We start from the raw sequence: 24,196 nt of genomic DNA on the forward strand, positions 1-24,196 counted from the left end.
AAGACCAGTGTTATGTGGTCTCTGCAGCCGCTCCCAGTCACCACTCTAGCTGCCGCGTTCTGGATTAGTTGTAGTTTCCGGGTCACCTTCAAAGGTAGCCCCACGTAGAGCGCATTGCAGTAATCCAAGCGGGAGATAACCAGAGCATGCACCACTCTGGTGAGGCAGTCCTGTTGAGGTTATTGTCACATTATTGATCAGCTTCTGTGGGGTTTTAGTCTCAAGGTTATTATTCTAATGGTCATTTTACACCAGCCTCCACAATTTGTGACTCACCAAGCTGAATGCAGTGCACCAGCCATGTATGATGGTGTTTGTCACAGGCTTGACATACCTATTTTTGTTGCATGCCCTGGACTGCAGAAGCAGAGCAGGGAGTAGTCAAGTACCCAGCCAGTCACAATATATTATTGCTGGTGTGCTGTGTTAAGCTGATTTGTAAGGAGAGGTTATATTCTGAAGAGACTACTTCAGACATGGGAAGTAGAATACACTCAGAACTTGACTTTGGTTTCTGGTGTACAAGGTCCTTTATACCTTGTGCATTGTATTAGGGTTCTTCACATTGTAATTGTGATGACTGTATGATCAACATGGTGAATCAGGTATACTTAGGGAGCCTCAAACGGCATTTTTCTCTTGAGAAACAGACAGTATCGTTCCAAGTTAAGCGGGCTATGCAGTGGTGTAGACTAGAGTACAGGGGAGTGAAACAACAGAGGTTATTACATTATCTGCTGGAGCAGTATTTGCCATTGTTCTAAAGCTTGCAGAGTTGGAGGTCAGGCACATGATCCATGATATGGGATTATAACCCAGGTCTCTCCAGCCGAAGGCTAATATGCTAGCCACTACCCTACCCTTTGCTAGTTCCCCCTTTTTAGGAATGCCACTTGATCCTAAAATATTTGACTCTCTTTGAGGGCATGGCCTACGGGGAGCTGTCTTTATGAGCCACAGTCTATGCTCCATTAATTGTGCAAGAGGAGAGCAGGTTGGCATAACAGAATGTCTCCTTTTAGCCATTCAGAACCACAAAGGCTGGGCTGGGACTGGGTATAATAAACAGAACCAGAAAATTCTAGAATTAGAAGCAAACCCCAAGAACCACCTAGTCTGACCTGCTGCAAGGCAGAAATCACAGCTAATGTATCCCTGACAGATGGCCATCCATCCTGTTTAAAAACCTAAAATGAAGAAGAGTCCACCCCATTCTGAGTTAGTCCTTTCCAGTTCTTACCATCAGAAAGTTCTTTCTGGTGTTTATTTGGAACCTCCTTTCTTGTAATTTGAATTAGTTCTAATCCTACCCTCTGGAAACAAGCAGAAAACAAGCTTGCCCCTGCCCCATTATTCATATGACAGTCCTTCAGGTATTTGAAGATCACTCTCTTAGCCCCCGCTCAGTCTTCTGTTCTCCATAAGCAACTCTCTCCACTGTTCCTCGTAAGGCTTGGTTTCCCGGCCCTTGATCATCTTGGTCACCCTCCTCTGCACATGTTCCACCTTGTCAAAATCCTTCTTAAAACTGTGTTGCCCAGAACTGGACACAGTACTCCAGGTGTGGTCTGACCAAGGCAGAACAGAGTGGTACTATTACTTCCTTTTCTCTGGATACTATACTTTTGTTGATGCAGTCTATAGTTGTATTATCTTTTTTGCTGCTGCATCACACTGTTGATTTATATTAAGCTTCTGCTCTACTAAGACAACTAGACCCTTTTCATGTGTACTGTACTACTGCAAAGCCAGGTGTTCCTCATCCTATATTTATGCATCTTACCATTCTTACTTAAGTGTAGAACCTTATATTTGTCCCTGTTGAAATTCATTTTTTTAGTTTTGGCCCAGTTCTACAACCTGTTAAATTCATCTTGATTCCCGAGTTTATTTTCTGAAGTATTAGCTACCCCAACTAGATTGGTGTCACCTGCAGATTTGATGAGCCTCTCCTCAATTCCTTCATCCAATGTTGAACAACACTAGACCCAGGACAGAATCCTGCAGCAGGATGACACCTCATTTGTCACTTTTCCCCCAGGATGACAAGGAACCATAGGTGAGCACTTTTTAGGTCCAGTCAGCCAGCTGCAAATCCACCTAACAGTAACACCATCTAGCTCACATTTTACCAGCTTCTCCTCCAGAATATCATGGAGGACTTTGTTGAAAGCCTTGCTGAAATCAGTACCTTCTGCTAGTCCTAGAAGCTGCCTGTACCTCCTTAGTTCATCTTCAGTTTTGAGAACCATAGCTCTGGTTCACCACCCAAAAATACCAGAATACATGTCTTTTTAAAAATGTTTTAATGTTTTAAAAGTATGTAGCTTTAATATTTTAATTTGCAATCAATTTCACACATTAAAAATAAATCCAGATTGTCTGTTGGTTTTATCTGTTAATTATTTTAGGAAATGAATTCAAAGGGTAGCATTCTAGAATATCTAGGCAACATGCAATGGCTGTAGATATTGGAAATTAAGTAAGAATTTACTAAACTACTGCTGTACCAGCATGTAATAGTAATGATAGGGTCTGCATATAAATAATAGTAGTTGGAAAAATATTAAGTGAGCTGGTATTTGACAGTGTTGTCGAAAACCATATAGCTATTGTAAAAATATAAATATTTCACTGCATAGGCTCGCTTGCTTCCTTCCACAGTGTTTTCCATCATAATTATGAGACTGACACTGAATGCAAAAAGAATATTTTTAACCGAGTGTTCATATGATGCAGCTGTACTCATTCTTAATCACTCATTAATGTCTCGTCAAAAGAGCACTGTACTTTTTGTTTGTTTCGTTTACCAAAGGTCAGCATACTTGGAAGCAATTGTCATGCACCATTACAGACCTTTTTACATATTTTTCTTGTATTGTTCTCAGTTATCATGTGCGTAAATGAGTCAATTGGTATGCAGATTGACTGTCATTAAGACCATTTGAAAATCAGCTTTGTCATTGGTTTAGTGTTGGAACTTTGGATTCATGCATATACTTCTTGAATATGTTGTGGCATTCAGAATGGGTCTAATGATGGATGGTCGGTCATGCTAGAATGAACAGTTCCATAGACCTTAGTCAAACTACGTGAGCAGTGATATATTCCTCCTACACCTCCAGTCAGGATTTTGGGCTAGAAACAGATACTAGTGGGCTTTTTTTTTTTTTTTTAAGTGAGTTGAAGGTAGTAATATAGAGGCGTCATTGCCATTTGGTGTGTATGCTTATTTCTTTCGGCTCACTATTAGAAAACAGAAAACATTGAAATATGAATTAGCATTGGTTCCAAGGGCAGACTCAAAGCTCTTTTATGCAGCAGTGGTATACGTTAATTAAGATATCAAACTGGCTTGTTTCTAATGTGGACTGAGAGCAATGGTGCAGCTTTGGTGTGACGGCCTCAGCATCACCATGGTTCAAACTCTACAATCTGATGCCCTCCAGAAGGGTGTTACAGGAGCCACAAGTTCCCACTGAAACAGAGAGCAACAACACACTCTAGTTTAAAGGTTCGCATATCAATCGGTTCGTTGAAGCGTAGCAGTGCAGAACATTTAGAACACGGGCAACTAGCAGAACAGCAATACCTGCAGAGCAGAAGAAAACATAAGAGAGCAAATGATACCTCTCCTGTGTAAAGCATGTTTGGCTCCTGAGAAGGCAAATAGCTAGTTCTCTCACCCTAGTAGCAAACAGTGAAGATGGGTCAGATCTTCTTAGTGGCAGAGGCATTCCAGACACTTAAAGTCATGTCTGGTTTTAATTCCTCAACTAGATGTTCCCAGTTTAATCTTGCTGTTTCGTGTTATCTCTCTCTCTCTTCCCCTGGGCTTTCAATTTCCCTAGCCCTCTTCCCTGCATTCCAAGCTAGATCATTATAGGGGTGAAATCCTCCATTTGTTTCCACCTTCATGAGTTCAAGAAACCCCCATTGTGAAAAGATTCAAAGGTTAAGTTTGCAATTCTAATTGTCTTTCAGTGTGACTTCTTGACTTTCTCACTCAGTCTTGTCTTTGCTTGTTGCTCAGTTTTGTACTTACTACATTGACCTAATTAATTTAAAATAGTGCCTCGCTGTCTCCTCTCAATACAATTCATACAGGAACTAAGACCCTCCTTGAGAATATGCCGTGTGTCTCTTGAAGGGTTTAAGCCAAAAAATAAACATTCTCCTGCTTTTCTAACTTACCTCTTGTTGGCATGTAGCCATAGAAACTTCCCATCCTTTTGTTCTTCTGAGTGGTGTTTGGCTTAGGTCAGGGACAGGCAACCCGTGACCCTTCCAGATATCATTGGATTACATTTCCCATCAGCCCCACCCAACATGGTCAGCGGCCAGAGATTATGGGAGTTGCAGTCCAGCGGCATCTGCTTCCAAACCTGAGACCTTAGAAGACTTGCCTCAGCCTCTGAATTTGGGCCTAGGATTATACCGTGCCAGTTCAGTTTCAGGACTTTACAGTGGCATGGAAAAAGTAGTTCAGTTGTAGATTGAATGTGTGAAGCAGCTGATTTAGGATGTGTTCAGTATCTACACAAATTTGTTCAGTTTGCTTTCATCATTTTGAAATCCAGCCCAAAATAATTGATCCTATGCTCACTGACTTTGGTAGGTGTATCCTAAAGGTGTTCATGATAACTGATGAGAAGATGGGCAATTTCAAAAGAACTCCGGCATGTAGTCTTTATAACTGATGTCATTGTGAAATTGTTTATTATTATTTTTTGCAGATGTGAACAGTTCAATAAATTCAAAAAATAATCTTAAAGAAATTATTAAATTACTTGGTAAGTAGCAGCTCTCTATCACGTGTTATATTCCCATGTGAATAACATATAAATAAGCATTACATATCAAAGCATAAAGATGTACAAAATGTTAATCTCTGTATTTCCGGTGGAACTCTAGCCCACCACTTATAGCTGAAAAGTAGGGCTCAAAACTTGGCATAAATGCAAAATAATCTGAAAATAGTTATCTGTGTATTAGAGTGTTTTTCACAGTATGCATTTATGTTGACTCCTTATTATTTGTCTTTGGGTTTGTTTGCTTGCATATGCCCCCCCTCCCATTTTCTAGGCATGCTTTTGGAGGGGGAATGGATGCGCTCACAAAGGACTACGAATTGCAATGGCTGTGTGGAAGCTCCAAGTTCAGAGGCAGTGTGCCACTGAATTACAGTGGCAGGGGAGCAACCATGGGGAAAGGCCATTGCCTTCTAGTGGTGCAGCAATAAAACTGATAACCACAATTGCAAAGCTAAGCAGGGTCCAGCATGGTTTCAAATTGGATGGGGAACCACATGTTGAGATTCAGGGGTTGGACTAGATGACCCTCGGGGTATCCCTCAACTTGAACTGTATGATTCACTCCCTACTTGTGGGCTTCCCATAGGAATATGAGTGGCTACCGTGCAAAACAGGAATGCTGGACAAGATAGAACTTTGGTCTGATCCAGCAAGCACACTGAGCCAGTGTGGTGCAGTGGTTAAGAGCGGTAGTCTCGTAATCTGGTGAACCTGGTTCAATTCCCTGCTCCTCCACCTGCAGCTGCTGGGTGACCTTGGGCCAGTCACACTTCTTTGAAGTCTCTCAGCCCCACTCACCTCACAGAGTGTTTGTTGTGGGGGAGGAAGGGAAAGGAGAATGTTAGCCGCTTTGAGACTCCTTAAAGGGAGTGAAAGGCGGGATATCAAATCCAAACTTGTGTTCTTAGCCTCCTCCATATTTTCTCCTCTCTATTCCTCTTCCAGAAACCTAATTTTACAAAGCCCTTCCTGGACCACAATTGAGCATCACATTTTGTATGTATGTTCTGGTCCCTTTTGTGCATTCCTGGTGTCCACGCTTGCCATTTCTTTGCCAGGTCGTGTTTTAAGCTGTTTGTGCTGTGCACTGTGTGGCTAAGCCACATGTTACTGTAGGCACTTGGCAAATTGCCACACACATTTCTACTGTCCAGTTTAGCTTGCCTCATGGCTCCTCACAATTATTTATTCGATTTATATCCAGCCCTTTATCAAAAGATCCCACGGCAAAGTGTACAACATTGAGAACACATTTTAAGGAGCACAATAATTCAAAAGACTGAGTTGTTTTGCTTATAAATTACAAGAAATTGTGGGCAAGCTTCCATGCCAGCTGCGGATGCCTCTACAAAAGTCAGCCACTTGCAACAAAAGTCCGCAGCCGGATGGCAGAAGTCATGAGTGGATATTATAATGCCTAGACTGACTTCCACTTAAGCTTGGCTCCTCGGCATATTTGCACAGAAGTGAGCTGCGTTGAGCTTAGTAGAACTGGAGTCTAAATAAATACATTTAGGACTGAGCTGCGACTATTAAATTCCGTAAGAAAGAACCATGTCATGTGTGCGCACTGCACAGTGTATCGGCTTGCTGTCGTTAAACAATTGTTGTTATTTCTGCTACCCTCTTTTAAATACTACAAAAGCTTGCCATTTGCTGTTAAAGCTGTTTCTCACGTAGCATAATTCAGTGACAGTCATTAATGGTACTTGTATAGTACTTTTTTTTTAAGTGTTCAGAGTACTTCACATACATTATCTGAAAGTTCCTTATAACAAGTGTGGGGAACCACATTCCTCACAAGGGCAAACTTCTGGGGACTGTTTGCCACTCGTGTGGAAAATGGAAACATGTGGGTGGAGAAATGGAAATTACCTTTACCTTTTGTCCAGGAGTCTATACACCAGCCACACAAGAGTCAGAGGTTTCTGCATTCACATATATCTCCATTCCTCGTCCAAGCATTTCTTACAGTTCCAAGGACACATCCCTGCCAGGAAAAGGCACTCAAGGAAGGAATGCAGTACAGCTGGTTAGGCACATGATCTGGGGATGAGTGTATCCTGGGAAGAATCCTGAAGGCCAGATAGGCAGGCCTGGAGAACCCAATATGACCACTGGGCCTCATCTTCCCCTTCCGTGCCTTGTATGATAGGGTTGCTGCAAATTAAGTCAAGGGCAGGAAAGGCTCAAGGGACATAGCTTACCTACAGCCATCATGTGAGTTCATGGCTGATTAAAAAGATTTGAAAGATTGGAGATTTTCTGGCTCGCAGCTACTCACCGCACAACAATTTTAAAAGTTTGGGGTTTTGTTTTGTTTTTTGGTTAGGATATTGTCACATGTATATTCATGCAGATTATTTTATTTGCAGATCACCGAATCCAAGTTCTGCACCAAAAGAATTTGATGCATGAACATGAACCCTCAGAGAAACAGGACAGATCATTAACTGTACACTTGAATGTGGTCAAAGGCAGGTGGTCCCCTGTTGTTGGATTTTGTGTTTACTAACCTTCCTATGGAGAAGGCCAGCATTTAATCTCAGTAACACTCAAGCACTACTTTCACCGTTAATCTACAACATATTAACTTGGATACCTATCCCTTTTAATCTGGAGGAACAAGATTTATGAATCTCAGCAAATTTGCTCAGTGTCATAGTCCCAAGGGATGTTGTGTGAAAAGTGTGTGGTTGTGTAGTCTGCATGGCTGTTTTGTAGTGCAGAATATCCTGCTTAAAAATGTTAACATATCAACTATATTGTTTCAGGATCCTCTGTAAAAGTGAAGGCAACTCCTAGTAGTCTAACAACACAAGAAATCCCTTTTCCCAATAGCTATACAGTACTGATTGGTTACAAGCTGCACAAGATTTCCCCAAATATCCTTGTGGACACACCAGTGAGACCTAATAAAGTGAAGGGTGCAGGAACCGAAGAAGAAATAACTTTGCTTCCTGGCTTGAAACAGGACAAAAATGCTGGTAATAATGATGGCAAATCTGTAAGAGCAACTAATATCACTGTAAGATTCCTTTCCGCTGACAATTCAAGCAGAACTGAGATTGACATTTACAATTTAAAAGATTCAAGAGAAGTCCCTGAAATTCATGTTGTAGCCAGCAACATTATGAACCAAGGCATTAAAACTGATACAGTAGTATTAAAAGGCAATGGTTTGCAAGTGGTAGTAAACAGTTCAGTGGATAATAATGTGAAGCATATTGCTGAAAAAGGGAGAAGAACAGCCCTGATATTACCTGATCATGGAAAGACCACTGCAGATGGCAGTAAAAGAGACCATCCTTTCACAGGTAAAAGACAGTATTTTTCCTTTCAGTGAGATGTAGGGGTTCACCCTGAAACAAATTTTCATACTGTTGTGTCGGTATATTGTTGTTGCCATAGAATTTGCAGAACAATTATGTACCCGAATGAAATTAAGTGAAATGCAATTGGTCACGTGTGCTATACTTTTTTGTCACCTCTAATATGAGCAACATATGTCTCAGTTCTTGTGTCATTCTTTCTTTTTTAACAACAATCTTGTGGTTTTAGGCTGAGAGGTTGAATTGACTGGTGCCATTTTGTCTATGCAGTAGATAGGAATGGCTCATGATATTCAACGTTACAAGTCCACAGTATTTCAATTCTCTAAAACCAGCATCTCATAGGACCACACATGAAAAAGCTCTCATCTTTATTAGAGAGAATAGTGACTAAGGGTGAGCTGCAAACCAATAAATCCCAAACTGAAATCTCACCTCAGCCATGAGCTCACTTGGTGATCCTAAATAGTGTGGTGATTAAAGGAATACTTGCCTACTTTACAGGGCTATTGTAAGGATTACAGAGATAATGTATGTGAAGATTTGAACACTTGAAATAGCTTTACATAAATTGTAAGATTGTTATTATATATGGCAGGTATGCAATACCATCCTGAGAATTCTGCAACCCTAATCAGCATTGCTTAGAAGTATATTCCATCCCTTGGAATGGGACTTGCGTTGTACTGGTAGTGTGGTTGTACCGGGAACATAAAATGAATAGGAAGCCATCTGTGTAAAGGAACTACCACTTAGTTTACTGCTGTTTTTTTCGGAGTGGCTGGTGTGCTTATGATCTCCTAAACCGTATCAGGAAAACTTTCACACAAATGGCTTTCTATGGGGTTTGGAGCCCATGTGGTTTGGCTTCAGTGGGGCTTACTCTCAAGTAAGTAAGTGTGTATAGAATTGCAGCCTGAAAGTCATAGCTAAATCAACACCTGATACAGGAAATTACACTTGTGTCTAATCAACACACCAGGGTCCATAACTCTTCTCATGCAGTTAATACCTGTGGAGGGCTCAGGAATATTTTGCATACACCTTGGGCCTGGATACCGTGTAGACCCAGAAATAATTCCTGTGTATAATGTGACTTGAAATGTGTGCTTGCTACGCTTTTTATGATGTGTGAAGAGTCTAAGCAGGCAAGACTGAATCCTGTCCCAAAAGTTTCCCCTCTATTTTAAGAAACTTGCTATATGTGTATTCACAGCTTTCAAGCTAGTAAAAGCTGCCCACTTGGAAAAACCTGCAAGCCAGTCTCTGGTTTATGAAGATATTAACCGAAAAGGTTAGCAAATACGTATGTTTCTCCCTCCACCCAATTGAAGGTTGTTGTTTTTAATAAGAGTATGAAATTTGGCAGTGTGCGCACAGAATTCCAGATACGTTTTATAACTTCGCTGTTGAGGGGGCAGCTGTCTGTGTGAATCCTCTTGGTGCTAGTGGTGCTGGCTCCCACATTTAAGTCAGTGGCGAAACTTCCTTGACCAGGAGTTCCTTGCGCACATGAGAGTGCACCACAAAGTTTTTTGATCAGAGCTGCTTTTCCATGATTTACCTTACTATGTGAAAGGGATTTTCAAACATCACATATGTTCCCGCTCTGGGATTGTTTTGTGAACGGCAGGCTTATAAATACCGCAAATAATGGTTTCAAGTGTAAAAACAACAACTTGTTACCCAGTGCTGGAAATCTAGTTATACCTGCTGTTAACTTTGCAGATGCAAATGCTCCCTTGCCACTCCAGCCCCTATCTCACTATTAAGGAACTTTCCTCTTCTGTTTCCAGATAATGTAGTTTCAGCCTTGGTTACACCAGTACTTTGGGTGACTACATTATTACTTCATCTCAAGGGTGGAGTATCTCTTATGTGCTAACACACCAGGAATTGAAAGTTTTAAATGTTGGATTTATTTTTGCAAGAAGGCATAATAGCTTGAATTAAAGGTCAAATTTGACAGGCTGTGGGTCCTCCTGCAAAGAATGCACTTGATAATCTGCATTATATTGTCCCATCTGGAAGAAATGTGACAGACAAATTTAACTGATAGATCAATTTTATGATGGTAGAATTGTCCTATTAAAACTATGACATCAAATAGATTTGAGCTTTCAGACAGTGATACTACTAAGGAACCAAAAAACTTATCAGTTTAAACTGTTTTAGCCTTTTAGCTCAAGTAGTATGTGAGGTGCAGAGCTATAATGAACATTGCTTATAGCTGCTTATAGTTTAAGCAAAACTGGAGGCATTTTTGTGCAACTCTCGAGACTCACTTCCCATGTTAGGATTTCTCTACACTCAAGTGTTCAAAGAGCAGCCTGAGACTGTTTGCGAGAGGGCTTTCAAACAGCCCCACCATGTGCTTTCAAATCCCAACAATGATTGACAGGTGGGCAAACCCACCCACCTGCTAGATTTGTCCCTCCAGGGGTGGAGATATAAGGATCTGGCCTTTCACAAACATTATAGAAAAAGAATTGGAAATATTTGTGTGCCTGTGGTGCCCTTGAGTGAAAACTGTGTATAGAAGCAAGCACAGTATGTTCACACCTCTGCCAAAATATGTACAGGCAATCTTTGTTTTGGGTGGGTTGGGCTGCCCCCACACGTCAGTGGAGGGCTCCACCCCCACCCCATTCTGTCCTTTTTTGTGACATTTTTGTAATGTTTTGGGGCTCCTTCTGGGTTCGGCGCCATGTGTGTTTGCGCAATCACAGTCATTTGGATGTGCTTTAAATGGGAGTTGCTTGTATAGTCAGTGAATGCATGATGCAATAGTAGAATTATTGTCTCCCATTCCACTCCACCGTTGAAAATCCATAGTAAATGCAAACGGGCTTCCACACACAGTCACTATGGAAGGAGGAAGGATTTCTAGGACTGGGACAATGTGTGGATACGCTAACACTCCACTTGCACGCAGTGCTATTTTTCCAGAAAAAGAGGTGCCAGAACTCACCATGAACACCTCCCTTGTTCTCTTAAAATGACAATGGCGCCCACCTGGGAGATGTCAGAACTGAGTTTCGGGAAATTCTGCCTGGGAAAAAAAAGCCCTGCTTGCATGGTAGTAGCACACAATTCCACTGTCCTGTGGTGCATTCAGTATTTATATAAATGACTAGGACCCTGCAGTCATGCAATCACTCATAGCCATGGTTCCATTTTCTCTCCAGTAAGGGAGCTAGTAGTAGAACTAACATTTTTCAGAACTAAAAATGGTATTGTGTGTTGAGCTGTCAGCAGCAAAATGCTTCTGACATTTCTCTGGAATTGATTCCACCTTCTCTGAGAGCTCCACACTGTCAAGCTGATCAAGTTTATATTTCATTATGCAGTGTGTATTTCAGCCTAGCAGTTAGTCAGTTGCCCAGGCCAAGTTACACTTCTCTTATCATTTCAAACCTTCAGACAACCCTGTGACACATAAGTGCATGTAAGAGAAGTGGCAGTATTTCTTTGTGAGCTGGTAAACCTAATACATTTCTTTTGCTGAATGATTTTGCTCTTACAGAAAATTAATACACAGGAGCCACAGAATACCTATGCTCGTAGTTATTATTCTATGTAGCTTTCTTATCCACTGTCTTGCAGATAATCACTGCAGAGGTCATCCACAGGGCTGCTGTAGTCTAGTTACGGTTTGCAAACATATTATTCAAAAACTGTGCATTGCAACAATAGGGATAAGGATCACAATAAAATAAGTACCTATAATTGCAGGATATTTTGTGTTTTGTTTTTGAAGTTTTGTGTTTTGTTTTTGAAGTGCCCGAATCTTTGGCATATCAGTTGTTGCTGTTAATTCAACCTCTACCACCACTGAAGAGCAAATTACAAAATTTTGTCGGATAGTTTTGCATTAGATAGCTTTGCGTTATCAAAACCAGTCAGGTTTTTTTGTAACTTGCAGCAACAAGTGCACTCAAAGATGAAGGTTCACAAAGCATAATGACAACAAAAACAGAAACTTCTGTAGAAGAACTAGAAAATATACTAACTGATCTGAAGATGGAAAGGGGTATGTATTTTTTGCCTTCCATTACTTTAAAAAACTTTCTAAAATTAAAGGTTAGCAGAGCTTTGATAAAATTGTACTAATGTATTTCAAATTGGTTTCCCAAAGCATTCTTATCAGAATCTCATTATAGAAATAGAGCTGTGGACTCGTTGACATTATTGATTTCACTCTGAACAATTCTGGGGATATTGTTGTTATTAGCATTGCAGTCTTGGTCTGGTCAAAGGATTTTTTTAAGGGGGGGGGACATGGTATCACACCTACAAAGCAAGAACTTGACTGATCAGATAAATCATTACTTAAATTTTTTTTATTAATAATAATTACATTTCTATGCAGTCGTACCTTGGTTCTCGAATGGAATCTGTTCTGGAAGTGCATTCGACTTCTGAAAACATTCAAAAACTAAGGCGCAGCTTCCAATTGGCTGCAGGAGCTTCCTACACTCAACTGAAAGCTGCGGAAGCCACAACAGACGTTCGGGTTCCAAAGAACATTCGCAAACCGGACCACTCACTTCCAGGTTTGCAGCGTTCGGGAGCCAAAATGTTCAAGTCGCAAGGCGTTGGACAACCAAGGTATGACTGTATTGCCCTTCATCTAATGATCACAGGGCCTGAGCTGTTTAAGGCTTTATAGGGCAAAACCAGCACTCTGAATTGGGCCCAGAAACTAATTGGCAGCCAGTATAGTCGTGCCAGGATTGGCATTATATGCGCAACCCATCTTGCCCCGGTGAGCAACCTGGCTGCTGAATTCTGCACCAGCTCAAGTCTCCTAACCGTCTGCAGAGTCAGCCCCACGTGTGGCACGTTGCAGTAATCTAACGTAGAGGTTAGATTAATCCAGAAAACTCAGAAATAAATATTGCTTTCTTGAATATAACTCCTGACTTATCAGTCCCCTTCATGTGTTGCTTAAAAATTAAGACAGTAAGCTTATATAATGGGCTTTAGGCCTCAATTTCTAGTTTACTTTGTACAGGCAGAGCAACCCTATGTTCCTGGCCACAGCTACTGCTGTATCCACAGCCCTTCCAAGAGGGACTGGCTAATGCAGATAATGTTGGGGCAATTTTCTCCACTTTCCCCATTATTGTTCTTTTATATTTTTCTTCCCATTGACTGCAGCAACACTTAACAGGTGCTGCTGCATATTTTCCAGTCTGTTTGGGGAATAAGGAGGCTTTTGATCTTCTGGATCAATGGCCTCTCTCTCACACACACACGCCTCAAATGCCTTGTTCCTGACCCCTCTGTGTGCAGCCAGCCATTAGTGGATCAGCAGTAGCAGCAGAGCTTTCGGCCGTCACACCAGGAAGACCTCTGACCAGGGACAAGGAAGTCCATAGTATGCTATACACCAGGTGTGGGGAACCATTGGCCATACTTTCTGGGGCTGATGGCAGTTGTCACTCCACAACATCTGGATCACCACAGGCTCCCCTACTCTGCTGCAGACCCTCAGTTGCCTTCCCAAGAACCCCCTTATGCTGCAATCTTATACACACTTGGTAGGAACTAAGCCTCATTAAACTCAGTGGGATTTACTTCTAAGCAAACATGTTTATGATTGCACTGCTAATCTCTTCTGTCCCCACAACCGCATGATGAAGCATCGAAATTTGTCACTTGCCTAAACCAAGGTGAAGGAGATGATGATCAACTATGTCGGGGGGGGGGGGAAATAGTGATGGAAAATTATGTGTGATTGTGACTTGTCAAAGGCTAGAACTTGGCAAGTTAAGCTTCATGAACGAGCAGGAATTCAAATCTAGCTTTTCCTTCTTTAAAGCTGTTGTGTCAGGGATGAGGAACTACTGGCTGCCCAGATGTTGCAGGACTACAGCTCCCCTAATTCGTGGCCATTGGGCCAGGGAGACCGAATCCAGCAACAACTGGAGGGCCACCACACCCCTGCTTTAGAACCTCTGGTCAAACTGGCAACAGGTATAGTTATGGCATACTCAGTTAAGATTGGTTCCAGTTGATTTGTGTGCAACTAATTATTTGCCTTCTCACCGAACCTTCCCAGTGTAGCAATGACAATTAATTCAATTGTTGATATTTTTTGAAAACAGTGAAGCAAGAGACTCCATCCACTAATGAGAAATTGCAGTCTTCAGTAATGGAAGATATTCTTCAGGATTTACAGGAACATCTAGGTAACTCTTATTGTTTCACTGAATTGTACAGACTGCAGTACGTATTAATGAGGTAATCATAGCAATGGGGATGTACCATATTGCATACGGTATTAAGGGCTATTGGTATGTGGGAGGAAATAAAATCAGCAAGGCCGGTAGGCCTACTACTACTGTTGAAACGAGGATGCTGTAGTCATCATTGGTTTATTCCCTGTCTAGATACCAAAAATTCTGAAGAGGTGGAGTAATGCTAAATTCTAAAATTGCTCACTTGTTAAAAATAGGCAGTGGGGAGTTTCATAATTGTGGAGTCAGATATTCCCCTAAATATGATTGAGTTCAGATTTATTCCTGAATGTAATTTAGTTTAAAAATTGTCAAATAGAAATATGCTTTGCCTTCTTAGATTCTGTATTAACTGTGTATAATCATTTTCACTTAATGGGAAATGGGTATGTAGGGACAGGTTTTTGTTTTGCATGTCTCTGTGTTTTACTGAAAGCAAATATCTGAACTCAAGAATTGTATGTATATATGTATGTATGTATGTATGTATGTATTACTAGCCTTTATAAACACGTTTTCACCACAGTTGTGGTTCCAAAGTGTTGCACAACATAATAATAAAGTAGTACAAACATTTAAAAGTCAAAAGTCAAGTGAAAAAATCATAAACTTAGAACAACAATACAACATCAATTCTTTATTGTTGTTCAAAGACCCATAGAATAACAATACTGTAAGGACAACAAAGCTAAGATCCAATAGATTTGATCAGGTTCTCCAAAAAGCCTGGGAGAAATGTTTCAATTAATCAACGGAGGCCCATCAATGATGTTGCCATCTGTGCTTGGAGGGGGCTGGGAGAGTTCAAGGATTGGGGTGCTACATACTGAGAAGGCTGACTAGTTGAGACCAATTAGCCAACACCCCAGTTTGGGGTCCTTTGCAGTTATTAAAGCTTAAAATGCTCATATTAGCAAATGGCTGATTGTTAAATTAATTGGCTATTTAACATAAACGGAAAAGAGGCACATGGCTGTGTCCCTTATGCTTGCCATGCCATATGTCACAACAGTTTTCTAGTGCAATTCTTGTAAGTTACCATTTCATCTTTTGTGAAAAACTGAAGTTCGTAGGCCTTCCACCAGTGACAGCGATGAACCAATGCTGATGGACAATATTTATTCGTCAAACGAACTTGAAGACCCAGGTAAATCTTGGTTTGGAGTGCATCAGAATTACTATGGGGTTGCGGCGCTCATCTTGCTTTAAGGCCAAGGGAGCCGGTGTTTGTCCATAGATAGCTTTCCGGGTCATGTGGCCAGCATGACTAAACTGCTTCTGGTGCGATGGAAACCAGAGCGCACGGAAACACCGTTTACCTTCCTGCCACAGCAGTACCTATTTATCTACTTGCACTGGTATGCTTTCGAACTGCTAGGTTAGCAGGAGCTGGAACAGAGCAACGGGAGCTCACTCCATTGCAGGGATTCGAACCGCCAACTTTCCGATCAGCAAGCCCAAGAGGCTCAGTGGTTTAGCCCACAACGCCACTTGCGTTGTGTTAATTAATAACATTTTAAGTGCAGAACATTGCTCCCAAGTTTATTCTATTAAAGGAAAGAGAACTAAGTTCCAAAGTACATAAGTTTTTAAAATCTCGCCGTTTGCCTTGGAATACATGCTTATTTCTTGTATAAATAGCCTGTGCAGGCTCCCAATCTGAATTTGGACCTCAGTTTAGGGGTTAAGGGATTTTAATCCTCCTCCCTCCATTTGCAGCCCTGATTTGTATTAGGAACCTTGCTATATGCGCCCAAAGGTGCTGCCACCCTCCCAACCCACATTGGAATCCCAGCTGGGGCAAAGGTATAAAAACTCAACCTCATTCCAATACCAGGGTCCTGATCTAGAACTGGGGACCACATGTTGGTTATTTGTACAATAAACATCCTGCATGTAGAGGCAAAGTATCACAAGTAGTTTGGCCTTAAGAATGTCTTTTGGTGGGCATATTTCTACTGAGTGACTCCAGGTGGGGATTGCACACTCCTATGTGTGTTAAACAGTACATCAGATCAGGTTAGTGGAGGCAGAATGAACAGCACATACATTGGATATAGGGGTGTGTATCAGTCATCAAGTTGCCATTGCCTTTTTGGCACAACTAAGGGCACAATCCAAACTCCCAGCTGACTCCGCCAGCACTCTGCAGAGTCAGGAACATCTCTGCTCAATCCAATCCTAGACAACCTGGCATAAGGGGGCTGGACTGCCCTGTAAATAGAATTTTGCATTCGCTGGGCATCATTGGTTACACTTATGTTTAAATATTTCAAACCCTATGCCAGAAGCTCAGGGTTGGTTTTATATATATATATTTGCCTAGAATTTTCCCAAGGAGGCTTTGCTGGTCTGCACAGAGTAAAAATCCTTATTGAATTAGCAGAGAAAGGGGGAAAGAGACCAAGCACCAAAAGTGTATTCTTTCTAACTGTCAGATAGCATCTCAGTTTCGGTATTCAGTGGTTGTGAACCAATGATTTACCCAGGCAGCAGTATACACAAACCATGTTGCCAGGTTCAGGTATCTGAAAAAGTGTGCATGCACACGAAAGCTTATACCAAGAACAAACTTAGTTGGTCTCTAAGGTGCTACTGGGCAATTTTTTATATTTTTGTTATATATTTCATGTTGCCAGATGACTGCCTGCACTCTCCGTTTTGAGACTGGGAAAGCTTCAGTGCCCCACATTCCAGAAAGGTGGCAATTGTTATCAAAGCTGAGGACATTTTGAAGGGTTCAAGTGTCAAATGATAAAAGAAAAATTACATGTTCAGTGCTGCTGTTGCCCTTCTGCTGGACAGCTTCAATCAAAGAGGGGTGTGTCCCTTTGCCAGAAAGGCAGGCCACTTGGAAGACTCCTCCTTGTCTAAGGTTAAGCAGATGAGCACATTTGTAGATGCCTCTGGTCACTGTGACGTCAAAGGCATCGAGGGCACACTGCAACTTAGCAAGGCTACTTGAAATCATCTTTCTAGCTGGGGGGAAACGAATTCCATTTTCCCAGCAGTAAAATGTTTACGTTGAGTGCTGGGAAGATGTGGCATCTCCCCAAAAGGGATACTGTACTTTTTCGTGTATAAGATGAGGGTTCCCAAAAATAGGGGGCGTCTTATGCACAGGGGCATGTTATACATGGAAAAATACAGTACTTTCTTCAAAGGGAAACTGGAACTTGTACAACAAATGAACAATAGATGTACATTATTCATATAGAAGGGCCTTTTTTGGCTTTTTCCTCCCTGCACAAAATCTGATGGGAAAAAAGAATCACAAAAGTTTTCTGGATGCATTTCCAGAATGTATCCAAAGCCAACAGGCAGCCTGTCTTTCAGACTTACACTACTGAGTAATAGCTGCTTGCAACACTTTTGCAAGCTATATATGCTATAAGCTACTGTGGCAATCATATTTGCCAGATGTTCCACCTAACAAAAATAATGCATTTTCACAATACATCTGACTGCTTGGAAAACATACCTTTTTGAGATATGTAGCCTATATACAAAACAAAACAAAAACAGCAAATGTGCATTCATTTAACAAAGAACCAGTTGTGCAGACAGGCCCCTAATATTATACAGTGGTGCCTTGCAAGACAAAAATAATCCGTTCCGTGAGTCTCTTCGTCTAGCGGTTTTTTCGTCTTGCGAAGCAACCCTATTAGCGGATTAGCGCTATTAGCGGTTTAGCGGCTATTAAAGGCTTAGCGGCTTAGCGGCTAAAAGGCTATTAGCGGCTTAGCGGCTTAGAAAAAGGGGGGGAAAGCGGAAAAAAAATCGGAACACTCGCAAGACGTTTTCGTCTTGCAAAGCAAGCCCATAGGGAAATTCGTCTTGCGAAGCAGCTCAAAAACGCAAAACCCTTTCGTCTAGCGGGTTTTCCGTCTTGCGAGGCATTCGTCTTGCGGGGCACCACTGTATTTCTTTTTCTACCAGTACTGCTATAATAGCATTGGGATCCACATTTGTTTTGTGGCATGGTCACTGAATAAATCTAATTGTTTCTTGCTACAGAAGAAGCAGGTTACAGTGAAGAGAACCACATGATGACAGCGCCTGTCCCAGAAGAGGCAGATTTTCTGCCGTTCACAGACGAACCACCACTCGAAGCAATCTCTGTCCCAAGTAAAGTCGTTAAACAGTTATCCATGCAATCTTACATTATTATCAGCAGTAATGGCCACCCCATTGCTCTCCAGCCACAACTATTCCCGCATGCTTGGAGCAATCTAGTTTTGCTCATGCAAGCCAGATCAGTGAAAATCGAGCTGTAGTGCATTTAGAATGTCATGAGCCAAGATTGGAACATGGGATTAAAGGTAAAGGTAAAGGGACCCCTGAGCATTTGGTCCAGTCGTGGCCGACTCATCTCGCTTTACTGGCTTAGGGAGCCAGTGTACAGCTTCCGGGTCATGTGGCTAGCATGACTAAGCCGCTTCTGGTGAACCAGAGCAGTGCACGGAAATGCTGTTTACCTTCCCGCTGGAGCGGTACCTATTTACTTGCACTTTGACGTGCTTTCGAACTGCTAGGTTGGCAGGAGCAGGGACCGAGCAACGGGAGCTCACCCTGTGGCAGGGATTCGAACCGCCGACCTTCTGATCGGCAAGTCCTAGGCTCTGTGGTTTAACCCACAGCACCATCCATGTCCCGGAACATGGGTTTACAATCACACAAATGAAGTGTAGGAGAGGAAGATCCAGCCAGTTTGACATTGACTGTAAGAGGTCAGCAGTAGCAAGGGAGATGGAACAGGAATAAACCACCAAATCTTCCCTTTCCCCCAACCCAACACACCCTAGCAAGCATCAGCTACAAGCAAGACAACTGGCCATCTTTCTGCACTAGACAATGAATATTCATGGCCAGAGAGTGTGTGTGCAGATAAGTAGCCTGAGGCTGTTCCCATGATTCTCTGGACTGGAGAAACCTATGCAATATATCAGCTATCATCCCACCCAGAGCTACAGGAAAGTCCATCTACCTTTGCTCCATGATACTTTAGTTTGCTTTTTTGCCAACTCTTGCAGCTCAGAAAATAATTACTGCTCCATAGCTGCACGTTTTATTTGAAAGTTCTTAGAATTTTTAGACATTTTCACTTTATTACCTACAAGTCAACAGCGAGCAGAAACACTGTGTTTTGTTGCTATTCACCTTTTGCTTTGTTTTTTACAGATTTGGTTACTGAAGTGACAAATGAACATATGAATAATGCCCAAAGATATGAATTCTTTGAGAAATATGAAGGTAAATATGAACTACTTAAATGGAAGTAAAACAACCCATTAAGATTTTAGGTAAGGTAGGATTAACAGCTTGCTCTTCCCTGCTCATCTTCCTCTAATGTGCTGTAGTTTTGTGAAAGCGAGCATTACCTAATACATCAGGGGTATAATTTCAGCTCCGTTGTCCTGTGTTTATTGACTTAGCAAACTACTGCTATCCCCATTCTATTTTTAAACACTTGATTTATGCCTTTCAGTTGGGTTTATTCGGCTAAAACACATTTTGTGTGTATTCAGCTGAAAGAGAGCAAACATTTTTCTCTTCCTGTGTCAAATTGTTTGCCTAGACCTCAATTAGAAAATTAACAGGGCAGATTTTTGTTGTTGGGTTCCTTAAGCCACAGTTTAAACCTGTAATAAAGTAAGACACATAAATCAGAGCTGTGGAAAACAACAAAAAGGTACTGCTTCATTTGTTTACTTCATTTAATTCTGTAAACCAGCTGCAAAGCTGCAGTTTCAAAATTCATCACACAAGGCAAAAACAAATGATGTGAACATTTATAATGGAGCACTGAAACTCAGTCCTTAGAATCACTTGTCTGCAGAACTTGATGCAGTAGACAAAGGAACGGTTACATCGAATAATGTATTGCTGTACTAAAGGCTAATGAAAAACACCAAACAAGCCACCTTGTCCACACCCTCGTTAAGCCCAAAGTATGCGGATTAAGATGACTTAGTCACAGCAGAAACATTTCATCTTTGTAGTCAGCCCCTAGTGAAAATAGAGATTTTTAATGGCATTAGTGTTTTTTATCATGAGGTAAAAGCTACAAACCCCAGTGTAAATGCTGGATTTTGGATGCCAGAGCAATGCGGCTGCACCATTCAAAGGCTTAAGGACTGCCAGGTTTAGGGGCACTGCTCCTGCGTGCCAGATTTAGTGGAATATATGCCCAGCTTTTGTGTGTGCTGATTTCTCTGGGCTTCTGTAGCTTGGGTCTGAAGCCAAGGAAGTACTGGCAGGGTCTCCAAATCCAAGATCAAGCCCGAGTCCCTTGGCTCTGCGGCAGTCAGGCCTGGAAGTATGGTGGAGTCAGCACACACAGCCCTTAGGGAACAGAGACATATCTCCTAACTGCCTCAGTCCTAAATACTAAACAGGATCCCAATTGGTTTCTGGAAGGGGAAACGTCACTTTTATACCCCAGACAGATGGGATAAAACTGAACACGGTGAAATTGGATTGTGGAAAATAAATTTCATTCCCCCCTCTCCATTCTGCTTGCATCTTTAAAAAATAAAAAATAGGAGAGAGTGACAAAAGGACAAATAGATAACGAGATTGTAAACCAGCAATCTTGCATCACCTAGTGGCATTGCTGAAGAAAAAATAAACAAATCTGGTAGCACGGAAGCATTGCGGAGTTGCTTTTGTGGAAGTGGCAGAGAGGTGATGGAGCATATAGCCCTAGCATACAACTCAAAGGGTTTTAACCTACATCTAGCTCTCATTCATATTTGCACCATAACGGAAAGTATTAAAAAAGGTAGGAATGGGAAAGTGGTTTGGCTGGATTGTGAGACGGTAATTTGCTCTGCCACCAGAGTGCCATTGCAGCTGGTATAGGCATCAGCCTTATAAGCAGTGCTGTCAAAAAGTTTTTACTTCATACAGGCTGCAGATAGGGCAGCTTTGGATATTTCGAGCAAGCAGTGCCAGCCACCTGCACTGTCTTTTCTATAGTAGTCAACAGCAGTGCTTGTTTACATTGTCTGAAAAAATAATAATGAAGCTTTTGCACCTGCAACCTGTGCGACTTTGCTGTGCAACACGACCTTTGAACATTACAAAGGCACTATCAGCTGTCAAAGGGATTGGAACTCTGCTGGGTTTAAGTTCTCTTAAACAGCTTGCACAGCATAGAGTTAAAAAGATTGTAAGGGAATTTGAAACCACAGTGTGGAGTGCCACCAAAATCAGGAGATGTAAAATTTAGGAGTAGGTCAATTGCCTGTTCTGGATGGTGTTGCCCTTACTCTGAAGAGCAGGCTGGTACTCCTTGATCCATCTAGTGGTTCAAGTGACCCCTGCAGCCAAGAGTGCCTTCTACCAGCTTTAGCTGAAATGCCAGCTATGAACATTCCTGGATCAGGAGAACCTGGTCCAAGCTTTGGTAACCTCAAGACCTGATTACTGTAACACACTTTGTGGTGGGCTGCCCTGATATCTGGTCCAGAAACTGTCACTAGTGCTGCCTGCAGTGGCTAGGCTGCTCACAGGAGCAGGTCACTGGTACATGCTACTACTTTGCTGAGAGAGCTGCCCTGGTTGCCAATTTACTACTGGGCCAGTTCCAAGGTGCTTGTGTTTACCAGGAATTGAATCTTTAGTCTGGTAGGCTGTACCCTGTTGTCCTTTTCAGACTTTGGAATTTTTTAACCAACCAGTTTATAGCGACATGTTCCTGATGTTTCTACCAGTGTTGTTACTATATTGTTTTTAGGTTGTTTGCTGTTTTATGTGCCACTTCTAAATATTTAAATAAAACAGAGAAGAAAAAATAAATTTAAACACAGATTCAAAACTTTTTAAAGTTTTGAGAGGATCTAAAATCTAGAACTGCCTGCAAATCCTGGGTCACTTTAAAATATATTCCACCTGTGTTAATATCACAAGCATTTCAGGTTGGGGTATCCAGTGAATATTGGTAAGAAAAGAGGGGTGGAGGGTTTTTCAACAATGTGTTTAGATTAGAATATTTTCATATTGTGCCTTTTATAATCAAGTCACCATTTGCAGGGAAACAGCAGGAAAAGGAGAGGTGACTCGAGTTGCTGAATTTCCAGGTTACCATGGGAGGCACCTCGGGAGGGAAAGCCTACTTGCAAGGCTCAGCCCAAGGGTCTTCTATGAGCAGAGTGAGGTTTGGCCTCCAGCCTTCCAGGGAGCAGTTCCTTAAATCAGCCACTCTGCCAAGTCAGAGAGAATGTCTCGACTGCTTTGCTGGGGGGTGGGGGGGGTGGAGACTGCTTTGAAGGGCTGCCCAGGTTGGTTCAGCAATGAGCAGAGCTATTTACTGTTTTGGGGGATAAATAGCAGCTCCAGTGGGTGCTATGGGGCGTTCACCCAGCTCCAATGCTGGCATTTAACACTCAATGCTTTCTGGCAAGGCTTTTATTGACTTGAACGGAATCTATGTATGTTTGAATACTTTTTATTTATTAATTAAATATTGCAATGACTGCTTATTACATTAAACGTATTTATATGAGTAGGAGAGGATATTTTATTTATTTAATTACCCTTCAACTTTTTCCTCACTTGTGTGAGAATGCAAATACCTATTTCCACAGAGCAAATCCACCATCTGTACACAGCTTATCGCCTCTATACAGGTTCTGAAACTCCATGGTGCCATTGACCCTGTTTGTGACTGTCTAGCAATCATGTGTTTGTGATTTGGTTGCCGAAAAGAAAAAAGCAAGTGGGACTTGGGTGCACATTAGCTTAAACTTACGTGCACTTACCACAGCATTTACCGTAACTTAGAATACCTTTTTTATTATTACAGCTATGCTATAGCGTACAGCTTTATCAGATTAGTTTTCAGCAACAAGGTTTTGACAACAGTGTTGCTAAGAACTGCAGTAGTGTTGAGTATGAAACATTGTTAAATTGTGAATAATATGATATGGTTCTGTGTTCGTCCCTTTAGGTATTCAGGGCAGGAAAAAAGCAAAAGCTGCAGACCTTAAAGACCTGCTAAAGCACATCATCATAGCCTGTGTAGCTGTCACTGGTTTGATCTTGACTGTAATAGTTGTTGTGCACATATACACTTCATTATTTGTGAAGAAGGAGCAGTAAGTCACTGTTTCATTCTCTCCTCCCTCTCATCACTGTATCATTCAAATTGCTTCCTAACAACTTGCACCCAGTCCTTGACATTTGCGCCTACTTTAGAATGCTGATATAACGCAATGGGCGTAATTGACGCAGTAGTAGATGCAGGCCAATCAAATCCAATTTTGGCTGGCATAGCCATCTAAGAATCATAATATCCAAGTTGAATAACAACAGGATTTATGATTCTGAAACCAGCATTAATTCATAATGGCAAATGGCAAGATTTGCATTTCAGTTCTAAACACAGATACTGCTGTATCTTATTGCAGAACAAGTCACTATAGCACACACTGCTGTGAGTGTAGTGGTGCTCAATAGGGTAGCACCCCCATCCTCGTGTGTTCTGCTTCATGTGCAGCTTTGGAAAATCAATAGTCTGCAGATTCTGGCCCATTTTCCACTGTCCTTTTCTTCCAGATGAAAGGCAAAAATGCTCCCTAGATTTAACAATGATTTACTTTGCTTATCGTTATTACATAACTGTGATAACCACATCCTTCTCCACACTCCCCGTTCTCCTCAGCACAGGATGTTTCATGATAGTTTGGATTTGCGGTGGGTTGAAATCCTCAGTCAGTCATGAAGATTACTCCGTGGATTGGGCAACTATCTCGGCCTAACCTCCTTCACAGAGATTTTAGCTCAGCACAGTTTAGGATTT

General features: G+C 41.7%; 1 protein-coding gene across 10 annotated transcripts in view; it reads left to right on the forward strand.

Annotated features, from left to right (window-relative positions):
* Positions 1 to 24,196, forward strand: part of LOC308589312 (uncharacterized protein) — a 28,377-nt gene that overhangs the window by 2,819 nt on the left and 1,362 nt on the right. For 2 of the 10 annotated variants that reach the window (XM_081198356.1, XM_081198352.1), the window contains exons 2-11: positions 4,737 to 4,793; positions 7,190 to 7,291; positions 7,589 to 8,131; positions 9,363 to 9,440; positions 12,072 to 12,179; positions 14,260 to 14,343; positions 15,458 to 15,538; positions 18,409 to 18,519; positions 19,573 to 19,644; positions 23,345 to 23,492. In XM_081198356.1, coding sequence (XP_081054482.1) covers positions 7,225 to 7,291; positions 7,589 to 8,131; positions 9,363 to 9,440; positions 12,072 to 12,179; positions 14,260 to 14,343; positions 15,458 to 15,538; positions 18,409 to 18,519; positions 19,573 to 19,644; positions 23,345 to 23,492 — 1,292 coding nt within the window. In that variant the 5' untranslated portion in view covers positions 4,737 to 4,793; positions 7,190 to 7,224. Of the gene's footprint in view, positions 1 to 4,736; positions 4,794 to 7,189; positions 7,296 to 7,588; positions 8,132 to 9,362; positions 9,441 to 12,071; positions 12,180 to 14,259; positions 14,344 to 15,457; positions 15,539 to 18,408; positions 18,520 to 19,572; positions 19,645 to 23,344; positions 23,493 to 24,196 lie in introns of all 10 variants that reach the window. The other 8 variants (XM_081198357.1, XM_081198359.1, XM_081198354.1 and 5 more) reach the window with 8 other exon arrangements.

This window comes from Podarcis bocagei (assembly GCF_964188305.1).
Source record: "Podarcis bocagei genome assembly, chromosome: 6".
NCBI lineage: Eukaryota > Metazoa > Chordata > Lepidosauria > Squamata > Lacertidae > Podarcis > Podarcis bocagei.